Source organism: Phocoena phocoena, chromosome 3 (assembly GCF_963924675.1).
Source record: "Phocoena phocoena chromosome 3, mPhoPho1.1, whole genome shotgun sequence".
Taxonomy (NCBI): Eukaryota; Metazoa; Chordata; class Mammalia; order Artiodactyla; family Phocoenidae; genus Phocoena; species Phocoena phocoena.
Genome location: NC_089221.1, coordinates 89,824,731 through 89,840,876, shown reverse-complemented (window position 1 = coordinate 89,840,876; position 16,146 = coordinate 89,824,731). Strand labels below are relative to the sequence as shown.

At 34.9% G+C, this 16,146-nt stretch overlaps 1 protein-coding gene across 1 annotated transcript in view; it reads left to right on the top strand.

Moving 5' to 3' along the window:
* PJA2 (praja ring finger ubiquitin ligase 2) overlaps nucleotides 1-13,967 on the top strand; it is a 76,299-nt gene extending 62,332 nt beyond the window's left edge. The window contains exons 8-10 of the mRNA XM_065874205.1: nucleotides 10,242-10,356; nucleotides 10,730-10,851; nucleotides 13,410-13,967. Coding sequence (XP_065730277.1) covers nucleotides 10,242-10,356; nucleotides 10,730-10,851; nucleotides 13,410-13,535 — 363 coding nt within the window. The 3' untranslated portion in view covers nucleotides 13,536-13,967. The remainder of the gene's footprint in view (nucleotides 1-10,241; nucleotides 10,357-10,729; nucleotides 10,852-13,409) is intronic.
* Nucleotides 13,968-16,146: the final 2,179 nt, after the last annotated feature.

The following is a 16,146-nucleotide window of genomic DNA, read 5'->3' as shown; positions in this document are numbered from 1 at the left end:
AATTAAAAGTTTTATTGTTTATTACTAATGGGAACTGTGACATTTGATTGGCATCTTGAAAGAAGAGCGAGAGAGACGTCATGAGAGATCATGCTAGGTGAAGGCATTAGCAGAGTGGACAAAGACAAGAGGAAGGAAAGAATGTAGTATGTCCAGGGAACATAGAGTCTCCACATTGTTGCCTCCTGCTCTCAGGAACCCAGTGGCACTGCCGCTTTCAGTTGTTCTTACCCATCTATCCTTCTGTTTCAGATTAATAGCATTAAATGTCTCCCCTTCTCTGCAGCATAACAGCTTCTTCAGATTTAGTGCTCAGCTTTATTTTATTTGAATTTGATTGAGACATGCTTCTTCTCTTCTAGAGAATCAATACAGTTCCTTCTTCCTATCACTCTCTAGAAATCTTTATTTTTCTAGCATGCACTTACTTATTCATTTTGAAAAATGAAACTGAAATAATTTATAATTTAGGATTTTTCCTTTTAAATTTAATACTAACATTCTTTAAATAAAGCAAAAACAAGTAATAAGACAAACTGAGTACTTTGATTTGTTTTTTTTCTCAGCAGCCCTATCTCTTTCTGTCAGTGGTTGTTTTCATTTCTGTTATTTTTCCAGTACTAGGCTGTTCTTTCTTTTCAGGTAGTAGATACTGGTGAATACATTGGCAATAAACATTTGCCTCATATCTCTGTCTCAGATATGAGGGCAAAATATTTAAGATATTTAACTGTTTGAAAAAATGATTTTAAAGCTTTTTACTCACTCCCAAAGAAATCTTGGGAAAAAAAAAAGTATTCCTTTGCACATCTTTACGTTGACATCTAAATTTTTTTGGCATAAATCTTAAGTAATATTATTTACCCTATTATATCACTTTTGCAATAAAAATATGTTCAGGAATTTAAATGTAAAAAAAATTGGTTTAGATTGAGTATAAAATTGTTTGTTGTGTCTATTGATCAAAAACGAACTGTTATAAAATTTGATAAATAATTACTTAAACATAAAGTAAAATTTTACTAGAAATGTATCTCTTAATGAGATAGAAGCTTTTTTCCCTTCCTAATTACTTTGTGAGTGAATTTTATTCCTAGAATGAGGCATAATTCAGCATCAACTTTATTTCTGTTTTTTATCTTATGAATGTAGATTGAAAATCCTTATTCAAATAAGTAAATTGGTAGGGATGGAAGGAGTTTATCATAGCATTGTCACTGAATTCTTCTCAGATATTTACCAAAATCACAAAAACTTGGCAAGTTGTTTAGATCCTCCTATTTTTTTTGAAAGTAGAAAATTGGAAGCCATCTACAAAGATTTCTTATCAGTCATTATAGTTCAGTTTGACCCCAGTATTTCAGATTGCCCCTTTGAAGGGGGAAGAAGTATGCTTTTATTTATAAAGTGGAAAAACGGTGAGTATAAAAAGGAATGTGGGAACAGGATCAGAAGCAAAGCCCCTTTCCTTCTGCACTGTCTCTTCAGCATCCTCTATGAACAAAGCTTAACATCATGACAACTGTCAGAAGGGAATATATTTAAATGGCCCAAATCCATTTTCACAGAGCTTACAAAAACAGTGAATTTAGATCTGAGAAGCAATAACTGATTATTGGAACAGTCCATATTTTTGACTACTTGGATTCTGTATACACCTTTCTACACACATTTCAACTGCCATCTAATGACAGTACAGCTATATTTCTACCCAACAAGATACAGCTATTCTAACAAAAGAAGAAGTTTCACCTTTTCCCCAGAATGAACAGATGAACAGTCCCAAGAGTCATTGTATTCATCGCTGGCTATATTAATTACTTCATAAATTGTCAGTCATACTGAATATTCTCTTATATACAGATTAAATTGTAAAGTTGACTGCTATATAAAATAAAAATGGGAAGGACGGGAAAAAAGAAAATGGTTAGTAGATACAGATAAATATATACATATAACAAGCAAATAGAAAATATGCAAAGCTACTAGTCCTTGTTTCTGTATTTGGTCACAGGCTGTAATTCATAGCTATAGTGTCTTCTTCCTTATTTTCTCTGTCATCAGCAAGAATCTCACCTGGTTGGGATTCTTTACTTGGTGGTGTGACCCAAACCTACATTTCTCAAGAGTCTGTGTCCTCAATCATCCTGCCTTTTTTGGCTGCTGTAGTTTTCTGGTAACTTTATACTCTTGGACATAGAAGTACTAAGAGATGTATACTCTATACTTGAAATTATCACAGGATTTTCAAGTAGAGGAAGGCTGGTTTGTGGAGGGTAAGCTACTCCTACTGGTACAAGGAGGCTCAGAGTGACATGGGGATTCAAAATAGTCAGTTTCATCTGAGTTCAATCAGATGTCCCCATTCTAAGTCTCAGAATCCTGTTTTTTAACCAATCAATGATATAATTTTTGAGAAACTTGACTGAGAATTAATTTAATTTAAAATGTATGTTTGATTTTCAAAAGTAAGAGATTTTTTTCGGGGTTATCATGGACATGCTCTGGTTCTTATACCGTGCTTCACTTTGAGAGTTAATGGGCCCAAGTCTGTCACTTTCTCTTTGTAAACGTGCAGGAGCGCTCAGAAGGATCCATCCCACATCACAGTTTTTATAGTCATCATTATTGCCATTAGGTCAGGTGCAGCAGCCACCTGGGTTCCCAAGACATGTGCTTTAGTTGGCACTTCATTGTGTTCAACCACAGTGATAGTTTAATTTTGATTCCACTGAAGACCATGGATTGATAGCATCCCTCTTCAGTTGGTAAAGAGCTCAGCAGTGAGCTCAAGCCCAAAAGCTCAACCAAACCAATCCCATTCTTACTTCATGGAATCATGCCTGATACCAGTTATCAGTCTGAGCTCAGTCACAGGGAGAAAACAATTAATTTGAATGGGGTAAGTTTAGTATAAAGAATTACTAACTATAGTTAGGCTACTAGGAAGTAAAGTGAATTCTAAAGAATATAGGAATAGTAGATTTAAGGAATAGCCTTAGGGCTGAGATGAAGCACTCCACCTCCCCACCCCCCAGGGCTGAGATCTAGGCTGCGTTGAAGAGGACACAACCATGGCTCTTAGAGAAGTGTTTATGCTATTATGCTGGCAGAACTTGCTGGAAATCTGCCCTCTGGATCTTGGCAAAAATCTACCTTTGGAGTGCTAAAGAAACTATTCACAGGGAAGAGACTAACTGGAAGCGCTCCTGCTACAAAACCATCCAAGATGGGTGCCAGGGGAAGCTGCTGGCCACCTTATACTGCAGCTGTCAGGCTCTGGGGAAACTGCCTGTGCTTCCGGATCCAAGTGCTGGAGAAACCTTTCATCACGCTGGAGGAGCCTGGTGCAGAAGCCGTCTGTGCTCCAGAAGCCCACAACAGGGAAGCCTCACACACTGCTCCCAACAAGCGCACTAGAACTAAACAGCCCATTCCTCCTGTGTTGTCTCTCCAGCACCCTCTCCTGCAGAGCCTAAGATCATGGTAGCTGACAAAGGAAAAATATTTAAAGGACCCAGATCTATTTTCCCAGGACAGAAATGAAAGGTGAATTTGTCAGAGGCAATAATTCTATTACTGGCACAGTTTTTCTTTTTGCAATATCTATCTGCAAATCCAGAGTCAAATTTGGTGTTCAATGTTATTAACTATGTTTATTAACTTTTATTACCGTGAATTTTCTTTGCTCGCTCTTTTTTTAGTCCTGACTTTGCTTTGGCCGTGGCCTTATCCTTTTTTGTAAGTCATCTCAAATCCTTTTTGGAAAGACAGTTGCTAAAATATCTTGGCTAGATCTTGAGGAGTATACAAAAGATTAATGTTTGCCATCCAAGAGAACGCAAATCATCAGGCAGAAAGAATCCTATTCCTACCTAGGAAGCCTAGTTTGTTTATTTTTTATTGTGGTAACAGGCACATAATGTAAAATTTACTATTCTAACTACTTTTAAGTATATAGTTAAATGGCATTATACATAAACAATTAACCACATTCCCTCCTTTCCTCATCCTGTGGCAATCATCATTCTACTGTTTATCTTATGAATTTTACTACTTTAGGTACCTCATATCAGGTATACAATATTTATCCTAATGTAACTGGCCTATTTCACTTAGCATAATGCCTTCAGTGTTCATCCTTGTTTTAGCATGTGTCAGAATTCCCTTCTTTTTCAAGGTTGAATTCTACTCCATTGCATGTGTATACCACATTTTTCCAGCTTTATTGGGATGTATTTGACATGTAACATTGTGTAAGTTTAAGGTGTACAGTGTGTTGATATGATACACATATATTGTGAAATTATTATCACAGTAGGGTTGTTAACCTCCATCACCTCACATAATTACCATTTCTTTCTTGTGGTGAGAATGTTTAAGATTTACTCTCTTACCAACTTTCAAGTATATAGTACAATTTGTTACCTATAATCACTTTGCTACCTTGGATCTCCAGAACTTACTCATCTTATAACTGGAAGTTTGTACCCTTTGACCAGTAACTGCCCATTTCCCCCAACTCCCAGTCTCTGGCAACCACTCTGGAAACCTCTCTGTTTCTATGAGTTCACCTTTTTTAGATTCCACATATAAGTTATATTATACAGTATTTGTGTTTCTCTCTCTGACTTATTTCACTTAGCATAATGCCCTCAAGTTTCATCCATGTTGTCACAAATGGCATGATTTCCTTTTTTCTCGTGGCTAAATAATATTCCATTTTATAGATAGATATATAGATAGATCTATACACACACACACACACACACACACACCACCACACCACACCACACCTTCTTTATCCATTCATTCATAAGTGGATGCTTAGGTTGTTTCTATATCTTAGCTATTGTGAATAATACTACAGTGAAGATCCTGATTTTATTTCCTTTAGATAACTATCAAGAAGTGGGGTTGTTGGATCATATGGTAGTTCTATTTTTAATTTTTTGGGGGGAACTTTCTGCTGTTTTCCATAGTGGCTGCATCAGTTAACATTCCCACCAACAGTGCATGAGGGTTCCCTTATATCCCCAGCTTTACCAACACTTTGATTTCTTGTCTTTTTCATGATAGCCATTCTAACAGGTGTGAGGTGGTATCTCATTGTGGTTTTGATTTGCATTTCCCTGATGATTAGTGATATTGAGCATCTGTTAATGTACCTGTTGGCCTTTTGTATGTCTTCCTTGGAAAAATGTCTATTCAGTTCCTCTGCTTATTTTTTTATTGTTTGTTTTTTAGCTCTTAAGTTCCTTACGTGTTTTGAATATTGATCCCTTATCAGATACATGATTTGTAAATATTTTGTCCCACTTTGTAGCTAGGCTTTTCATTTTGTTGATTGGTTTTTTTCCAATGCAGAAGCTTTTGAGTTTAATGTAGTCCACTTATTTATTTTTGCTTTTGTTGCTTATGCTTTAGTTGTCACATCCAGAAAATCATTGCCAAAACCAATGTCAAGGAACTTTTTCTCAGTATTTTCTTCTAGGAGTTTTATAGTTTCAGGCCTTATGTGTAAGTTTTTATTCCATTTCAAGTTAATTTTTGTCGGTGGTGTAAGGTAGGGGTTCAGCTTTATGCATGTGATTATCCAGTTTTCCCAGTACCATTTACTGAAGAGATTATCCTTTCCCCATTGAGTATTCCTAGCTCCCTTATCAGTTGTTCGTATTTGCCAGGGTTTATTTCTGGTCTCTCAATTCTGTTATTTGGTCTATATGTCTGTTTTTATGCCAGTACCATACTGTTTTAATTACTATAGTTTTGTATACAGTTTGAAATCAGGAAATGTGATGGCTTCAGCTTTGGCTATTCAGGATGAGGCTCTTTTGTGGTTCTGTACAGATTTTAAGATTTTTTTTCTATTTCCATGAAAAATGCCATTGGAATTTTGATAGGGATTGCATTAAACCTGTATATTGCTTTAGGTAGAATGGACATTTTAACATATATTTTAATTCTTCCAATCCATGAACATGGGATGTCTTTGCATTATTCATGTCTTCTTTCAGCAAAGTGGTATAGTTTTCAGTGTATAGATCTTTCACCTCTTTGCTTGAGTTTATTCCTAAGTATTTTATTAAATTTTTTATGCTGTCATGAATGGGATTTTTTTAAATTTCTTTTTCAGATATTTTATTATTAATGTATAGAAACACAAGTGATTCCTATATGTTGATTTTGTATCCTGCAACTTTACTGAATTTGTTGATTAGTTCTAACTTTTTGTGTGTGTGTGTGGAGTCTAGGAATTTCTATATATATAAGATCTTATCTGCAAACAAAGACACTTTTACTTCCTCCTTTCCAATTTGATGCCTTTTATTTATTTTTCTTGCCTGATTACTTTGGCTAGGATTTCTGTATTATGTTTAATAGGAGTGGTGAGAGTGGGCACCCTTGTCTTGTTCTTGATTTTAGGGGGAAAACTTTCCACCTTTCACTGTTGATTATGATGTTAGCTGTGGGCTTTGTGTGCCTTTATTATGTTGAGGTATGTTCCTTCTATACCCATCTGTGAAAAGTTTTTATCATGAAAGGATGCTGTGTTTTGTCAAATGAGTGTTTTCCTTTTCTTTTTCTTTTTTTTTTTTTTGCATCTATTGGGATGATCATATGCATTTTATCTTTTCATTTTATAAATGTGCTGTATCATATTTATTGATTCATATGTGTTGATCCATCCTTGCATCCCAGGGATAAATATCACTTGATCATGGTGTGTGATCCGTTTATGTGCTGTTGAATATGGTCTGTTACTATTTTGTTGAGGATTTTTGCATCTATGTTCATCAGGATTATTGGGCTGTAACTTTCTTTTCTTGTACAGGCATACCTCGGAGATATTGCGGGTTTGGCTCCAGACCACCGCAGTAAAGTGAATATCACAATAAAGCAAGTCAACAAATTTTTTCATTTCCCAGTGCATATAAAAAGTTATGTTTACACTATACTTACTCTATTAAGTAGGCAATAGCATTATGTCTAGAAAAACAATGTATATACCTTAATTTTTAAATACTTCATTGCTAAAAAAGCTAACTGTCATGCAAGGTTGCCACAAACCTTGAATTTGTAAATAACACAATATCTGTGAAGCGCAATGAGGCAGAACTCAATGAAGCAAGGTATGCCTCTTGTGTCATGAACTGGCTTTGCTATCAGAGTAATGCTGGACTCATAAAATGAGTTTGGGAGTGTTCCCTCCTCCTCTTGAAAGAGTTTGAGAAGGATTGGCATTAATTCTTTAAATGTTTGGTAGAATTTCCCAGGGAAACCATCTGCTCCTGGGCTTTTCTTTTGGGGGAGATTTTTGATTACTGATTCATTCTCCCTGCTTGTATTGGTCTGTTCAGTATTTCTGTTTCTTTATGATTCATTCTTCGTAGGTTTTATGTTTCTCTTCTAATATATCCAATTTGTTGGTGTACAGTTATTCATGATAGTCTCCTCTGATACTTTGTATTTCTGTGTTATCAGTTGTAATGTCTCCTCTTTCATTTATTATTTTATTTGGGTCTTTTGTCTTTTTTCTTAGTCTAACTAAAGGCTTGTCAATGTTACTTTTTAAAAAAAAAACAGGTGTTATTTGGTATTTTCTATTTTTCTGGTCTCTACACTTTCTGCTCTGATCTTTGTTACTTCCTTCCTCCTGATAACTTTCAGCTTAGTTTCTTTTTCAGATATTTTGAAAAAAAATTTCAAACTATTTTCTACTTCCTTGAGGTGTAAAGTTAGGTTGTTTGGTATATTTCCTTTTTCTTAATATAGGCATTTTTTTGCTATAAACTTCCCTCTTAGAACTGCTTTTGTTTTGTCCTGTAAGTTTTGGTATATTGTGTTTCCATTATTGTTTGTTTCAAGATATCTTCTGATTTCTTCTTTGCCTCATTGGTTGTTCAGGAGTGTGTTGTTTAATTTCCACATTTTTGTGAATTTTCCAGTTTTCTTCCTATTGTTGATGTCAGAATAGATAATTGGTGTGATTTCAGTCTTCTCAAATTTGCCAAGACTTGTTTTGTGACATATATGATCTAACCTGGATAATGTTTCATGTGCATTCAAGAAGAATGTGTCTTCCGCTGCTGTTTTGTGGAATGTTCTGTATATGTCTGTTAGGTCCATTTTACCTAAAGTATAGTTCAAGTCCAATATTTCCTTTTTGTGTTCTGTCCGGATAATATCTCCATTATTGAAAGTGAAATATTGAACTCCCCTAATATCATATTGTTGTCTAATCTCACTTCAGATCTGTTTTTATTTGCTTAATATACTTAGTTGCTCTTTTTTTTGGGTACATATTCATTTATGATTGTTGTATTCTCTTGATGAGTTGATTCTGTATCATTGTATAATAATCTTCTTTGCCTCTTGTTACCATTTTTGGCTCAAAGTCTCTTTTGTCTGATATAAGTATAGCTGCCCCTGCTCTCTTTGGTTTCCACTTGAATGGAGTGTCTTTTTCCATCCCTTCACTTTTGAGCCTATGTGTTTCCTTAAAGCTGAAGTGAGTCTCTTACAGGCAGCATGTAGTTGGGTCTTGGTTTTTTTTCCGTTCACCACTGTATGCCTTTTGATTGGAGAATTTAGTCCATTTATATTAGAGTAATTATTGATAGATAAGAGCTACTAATGCCTTCTTATTATGTTGTCTGGCTGTTTTGTAATTCCCTTGTTACTTTCTCCCTCTCTTATTGTCTTCTTTTGTGACTTGGTGATTTTTTTACCTTTTGTGAATCTAATGTAGACTTTTGCTTTGTGGTTACCATGAGGTTTACATAAAACATCTTAACAGCCTACTTTATGCTGATAACTTCAATTGCCTACAAAAACTCTACCCTTTTATTTCCCCACTCTTATGTTTTTGATGTCACAGTTTACCTTTTCTTATATTGAGTATTCATTAATAAGTTATTGTAGTATAATTATTTTTAATACTCTTGTCCTTTAATGTTTATTCTTAGTGAAGTGGTTAATATACTACCATATTACGATATCAAAATATTCTGAATTTGACTATATATTGAATATTTATCTTTACCAACGACATTTTGTTCATCCATTCATCTGTGGATACTTGGTGTGTTTCTACCTTTTAGATCCTGTGATTATAGGTCCTTTCTGCAGTTCTAACCTAATTGTAGCCATAAGGGCTAATCAAGCCACAAAAAGATGAGGGTGACTCATACTAGATGGTCATATGATTTGCTGTTCTTTCCATTTCTGTTAGTGACTTTTTCCAGACATTTGAACTCCTAAATAAAGTTCACAACCCAGATAGCCTAGGAATACAGGCATACCTCAGAGATATTCCAGGTTCAGTTCAAGAGCACTACAATAAAGTGAGTCACACAAATTTTTGGTTTCTCAGTGCATATAAAAGTTATGTTTACACTATACTGTAGTCAATTAAGTATGCAATAGCAGTATGTCCAAAAAAAATGTACATACCTGAATTAAAAAACACTTTATTGCTAAAAAATGCTAACCATCATCTTAGCCTTCAGTGAGTCATAGTAGTAACATCAAAGATCACTGATCACAGATCACCATAACAATTATAATAATATTGAAAAAGTTTTAAATATTTTGAGAATTACCAGAATGTGACACAGAGACATGAAGTGAGAAATGCTGTTGGAAAAAGTGGCACTGATAGATTTGTTTGAGCCAGGGTTGCCAGAAACCTTCAATTTGTAAAAACATGCAGTATCTGCAAAGTGCAATAAAATGAGTTGTGCCAGTACTAGTGAACCAGTAATGTGGATGTGCTGACTCTATACCAGTAGTAGATACAGCCGTTCAGAAATGCAATATTTGCTTCCCTACCTTTAACATCTTGTAACCTTGGCCACATTTTATATTTCATGAGTTGAACCTGTTCAAAGTATTTATTTCCTTTCATGTTATTGATCTCATATATAAGCTCATAAGTTGGAAGAGGTAACCACTCTTGAAAATATAAGTATGATGGACAAGTAAATGGTTATTGAGACAAGATAGATTTTTGTTGTACTTGTGAAAAGTAGGGATTTTTTTTTCCTGTGTTTTTTGATTTTTTGGTTTGGTGATGGTTCCTTTTGGAAGGAGGCAAAAAGGGCAGGGACTGAAGCAAAAGAAACCAGTAGGAAGAGGATAATGGTGGATATAATTTTGGAAGATACCTTTAAAAATAGTTTTTCATTACTGTTTTAAAAAGTGTTTCCTAACAAAGAAATGCTGCTTTTCATTTTCAGACTGCCCTGGCACATTTAGAGTCTCTTGCAGTGGATGTTGAGGTGGCCAATCCACCAGCCAGTAAGGAGAGCATTGATGGTCTTCCAGAGACCCTTGTTCTTGAAGATCACACTGGTAAGGGCAAAGTTGATCTCTAATGTTGAACGATACTTTGCATATTCAAGTATATTACCAATGCACCTAGAAGATAAAATAGTGGCTGTCAGAAACTTTCATTAGATTTTGTATGAAACCTAATTCAGACAAACTTTTACCTAGTGGAATTTTTTAATTTATCAAGTGATAGGCTGGGACAACTTTTCTACAAAAGCAATGTTTATTAAATTCCAAATTGTCATGTATTAAGCTAAAACACTTTTACCAATTAATTCACCAAAGTCTGGTTCTTTTGTCTTTCATAGGTGTTGTCTATGAGTTAATATGTTGGTTTTCAATTTTATTAAAATTGAACTTCATGGGATTGATAAATCAAATTATTTGTTTTCAGCTATTGGTCAGGAGCAATGCTGTCCAATCTGTTGCAGTGAGTATATTAAGGATGATATAGCAACAGAGTTACCCTGTCATCATTTCTTTCACAAACCTTGTGTCTCAATTTGGCTGCAGAAGGTGAGTTGCAGATTTACTTTTTTAAAGTTAATAGTTTCTCCTACAAGTTAATGATGATAGTAGTGTCTTTTAAGCCTATTTTATTTAGCTACATACTCGTAGTAATTTTTAATTCAGTGTTTAAAATTGGTTACCTTTTAATGATTACAGATTAATGATATATCAAACTATTTTACCTTACTAACATTGTCTAAAAACAATATAGGCAAATGATTTTAGGATAAAGCTAATTAGATCTTTGATTATATCCCTGAAATTTGATGTTTTCAAGAATCTCTTAAGCAAAGAAGCCTTTAGGACTACTCAGAGTACTATAACAGTGTACAGATATTCTGCTAATATGAGATGGTATCTTTAAAAATGTATATGAGGAAAAGCAACAAGATCCTACCATATAGCACAGGGAACTATATTTAATATCCTGGGATAAACTGTAATGGCAAAGAATATGAAAAAGAATATATATAACTGAATCACTTTGCTATATAGCAAAAATTAACACAACATTGGAAATCAACTATATTACAAGAAAATAATTATAAAAATTAAAATGTATATGATAAATATTTAATAACCTACCAAGTATCTCCTATTCAAATTTTTATATACTGTTTTTCAATGTTTACCCAATAATTTTTAAGTATATTTGAATTACTTAAGAAAAAAAAAAGTTTTACTTAGATCTTCTCAGTGAATTCTATTCTTGCATAAAGGATATTTACATGCAGTTCAGTAGAAATTCCCAAATCACATTCCCAGCTTAATTACTTACGGATATGGCTCCCTTTCTTCTCTATAACCACTCCCTTCCTTCTCCCTTCTCTTACTTCCTACCCTCTCCTTTCTCCCTTCTTTTCTTTCCTTTCTCTTTCTTTGCTGTTGCTCCCCCTCTACTGCTACTTCATCTTTGGCAAAACTCTAGTTGATATCTAAAATCCAGTGCAGAAATGTTCATGATTCCTTTATAAAATCTAAAGTTTCGGGCTTCCCTGGTGGCACAGTGGTTGAGAGTCCGCCTGCCAACATAGGGGACGCGGGTTCGTGCCCCGGTCCAGGAAGATCCCACATGCCGCGGAGCGGCTGGGCCCTTGAGCCATGGCCGCCGAGCCTGCGCGTCCGGAGGCTGTGCTCCGCAATGGGAGAGGCCACAACAGTGAGAGGCCCGCGTACCGCAAAAAAAAAAAAAGTAAAAAATATAAAGTTTCTGTCTAGGCTTTCCAGGCCTTCTGTGATCTAGTCTGTCTCATCAGATTTACTCCTCTGTACATTTACTCATGTTTGCTTAGCCTGGTGTGATCTTCCCCTTACTGTAAGAATAGATGATCTAGGTAGGTCCGCTTAAATTCGACGTTTCTATCCTTAATATCCTCTTTTTTAAACTCCCACAATAGTATCAGAGCCTTAAGAAGGATCTGGTGTTGTCTGTGCCTGCTCTGTGTCAGGTATCGCTGGATGATTGATGTGTGTTTTCCCATTTAATCCTAACAGTAACTCTGGGACATATTGGTATCCTTATTCTCATTTTCCAATCATTGTTATTCATCCAAGGTTACACAGCTAGTGTGTGGTTGATTGAGACTGTACTCATACACTTGACTCTAAAATGTTGCTCTTTTGGCCCCATCTGTATGGCAAGTGCACAATAAATGTTTGCTGAATTAAATTCTTGAATTGTAAATATTATGTATGTTGTACATCTTGAATTGTCATTGATTTTGCTTTAACCCAAGGTAATAATCTCTTTAGTCTGTCTCCCGTCAGGAGGCAGCTTATTGTGAAGCCTTTCCTCTAGGGAGAAGGTTTCCAGGTTCTGAATCTTTGTCACCTTCAATAGCCTGATTTCTTCAACCTTTTTTCTGTCAGGGAGATCTCTGGGAAAAAGACAAGATTTGTGAGGGGATAACATATCGCCAGATGACACATCTCTATAACCTTCCATTGGTCCTAAAATAATGTACTCCCAGTCTAACTGCTTTCCCTGTTCCGCTTTCCCTCATTGATTTATCATTTAGAAGGCACCTAAGTCTCCATATCTTTTTGAAAAGGAAGTATATGGCTTATAAAGAAGGTCTGCGGTCCATCTGCTTTGACATATCTGTGCTACACTAAAGTAAGGCTTTAGTATATATATGAGGAAGGTCCTAGGGGGATTAATTTGGTGTAATAAATATGTGAATTAATTAGGTCTCTGGTTTCTCTAATATATGCATTCAGTTCAGGTGAAGACATGCCCTATGACTCCTTGCTCACCCTTGTAGCACCAGTGCCAAGTGGAGCATGTAGTAGACTCATAATTAATACTCACTACATGAAAGATGAGTGACCTAAAAGATGCAAACATGATTAGGAGACACTGTTTACCCTCAGAAATTGAGTCTGATTGGGATGAAGAGGAAATAGCATCAAAATTTTGCCTCTCTGTACTGCGTGGATTTGAAGTTTATTTGGTTTTGTTTTTAAGTTATTTGACTTGTTTTGAGGATAATGATACTGCTCTGATACTTTGTAGCAGTTAAGATCTTTCCATTGGCTGTGAACTTGTTTTTTTCTCCCCCCAGTCAGGGACGTGCCCTGTGTGCCGCCGTCATTTCCCACCTGCTGTGATGGAAACACCTGCAGCTGCTTCCTCTGAGCCTGATCATGATGCCCCACCTGCAACCGACAGTACTGCAGAAGCCCCCTAAGCCTGAACACTTGAATGAGATCGGTCTATCAAAGTAAATCTGCAGATCCTTCTAAAATATGATGTGCAAATAATTATATATAAATATATTTAAAATGCTATATATAGTCTATGCCATAGTTTAGAAAGAGGATATTAACCTTTCTAAACTAAATTTAGGTTTGCAGAAAGTACTAAACATTTTCAAGCTGAATGTTGAAGTAGTGCATTCATTTTCTTTAGTTTAATATGTTATTAATTGTAATATCAAGCTTATTGATTAACTTTATCCAGAAGAAATAATCATCTGTGTGGCACACATTATTGGTTTTGTCTGAAGTACTGCCACTAAGTGATTATAATTAAGTTTTCCTATTTGCGTCAAATGTGAAGATTGTGATCACAACAGTAGTAAAATTTGGTTTCGTTGGAAATAAAAAAGAATTCTAAAGCATGCTTTTTCATTGGTCCCTTTGCTTTTGCTTCATCAAAACCTCTTGGTTCATAATACTGAGTGGTTTTATAAGAAGATAACTTACTCTTTCATCTTTGTTTAAAATTAGGACTTTTTAGAATGCCAAACAAAACTTCTGGCTAGAGCATCACAAAATCTTAAATGTAATCTCCTTGAAATGGTTAGGTAGTAAAATAAGTTATTTTATTTGAAATGGTGGATGTGCTTAAAGTAAGGTTAGTAAAGCATATGAACAATCTCATGTGCTCAGTGCTTGGTACAGTGAGATGAATTAGATGGCCTTATGAAGTCCTTTCTATTTGGTTAAAATTATACTTGAAGGTCCAGAACACTCATGGCACATTTGTGTAATAAACACTGGATATAGTTAAAGGTAATTTTGGCTCTGAAATATTTTGGAAAGTCTGAAAACAAGCGTAAAGTGTTTTAAAACACTCATTCTGTTGTATCCCGAAGGAAAATCTGAATCCTTAAAAAACTAGAAGATTAATTGTGCTCTCTTGTATAAAGCATAAAACTGATGGGGTCCAGGACAGATTTGGCCATACCTTTTTACAACATATCTAAACCTTACTATGTTATAATTTATTATTTTAAAATATTGTTGAACAAGGATTAGTCATACTACATTATCAGCCTTTGTTTCTTTACACTAATTTATTTTGGGAAAATTATTCACCTGGAACTAAAATAAAAACAAGTAGTTTCAAATTAAGCCATGGGTGAAAAAGGAATAGATTGTATGATTGCCTAGTGACTGTATGAACAGAACTGAACAGGTTCCGTTCTTAATTTCCTTTCTCTAAAAGAGAAAAGAAGATGCTGACCTCACATTTATCCTTTGAAAGAGATCTGTTCACAAGCTTTTACAAAAGTGAGGAAATCAGCTTTCCTTACTTTACTTTTTTTTTAATGAGAAATTTGACCCACAGGGTCATCTTTGTAATCATGTAACCAAACTAAGAGTGCACAGCTTTCTGTTTAGGTGATCACACCTAGTAAGCAAGTATGTATCAACATGGACATAATATTTAATTTACGGATGTGATTAGGTATCAACACTAGAGAATGATGGGTGTTAGAATGCCACATTTGAGCAAGTAAAATAGTAAAACACATAGTGAGTGTACCTCCATCCAAGTAGTACAATGATGATTTAGTTTAGACACATAAAAAGAATGTTTATATGACTTCCCAAATGCAAAATTACATTTTATTTGTGTAATTCCTCTGCATATTTATATTCCACCTCTTTTCTTCATTCTTAAAAATAAATGAATTTTCACTGTTGGCACATTTGAGGCTTAAATATAAGGAACATAACACTTGCATTCTAATTTTTGCATATATTGTAAATGTGTCTGGTACTTACAGCAAAATACTGTGTATCCTTTTATGGGTAAAACAAAACTGAACATTGCATGCATGTAATGTGGTGACTTTGTAATTTAGGGGTTCTTTGGGGCTTCTGTGACTTTGGAAATGCTTACATTCAAGCCTTAATGTTGCATTAGGTAGCATGTTTTTCTTCTGATGTATATAGCCACTGTTGTATAAACTAATCTTTGCTTGTTTTCTACTCTGTGATCTTTCCATACCGTATTTCATTGATGATCAGTTAGTGTCAAGGAGTCAAATCAAATTAAAATTAATTCTCATGTGTATATTGTGGAAATTTGTGACTAGTGTGATTTTTATTGTTGTTTGTTTCCTTTAAATAATTATGATCAGTTGTGACACTTAGTGGTTAAACTGACGTTGTTACAGATTTCTCTGTAATAAGCCACACACATTATATTTAGGCAGTGTAAAGGGACCTTGGTTTTCTCTTCCTAGATAGCAGCTGTCCCAAAGAAAATATTTCTTCTTTGGCTGTTAAGATTTAACTATTATCTGCCAGTTGTTAAGAGGTTTTGGTTCCAAATTCAACCAGCAGTGTTGAGAGCTGAACTTAAGATAGCTGTTGTACATTTTGCTTTCCATCTGTTTCTGCCCTTCATTCTTGGCTCCCTACTATCTGTAAACAGCTGCTATGAAGGAGAAAAGTTGAATAAGAATTGGCTTAAAAATTCTTTTAAAAAGAAAATTGAGGTTTTAGAATTTTCATTGTAACAAGCTGATATAAGCCGAGGATGACAAGTTAGGACACCTAAATATT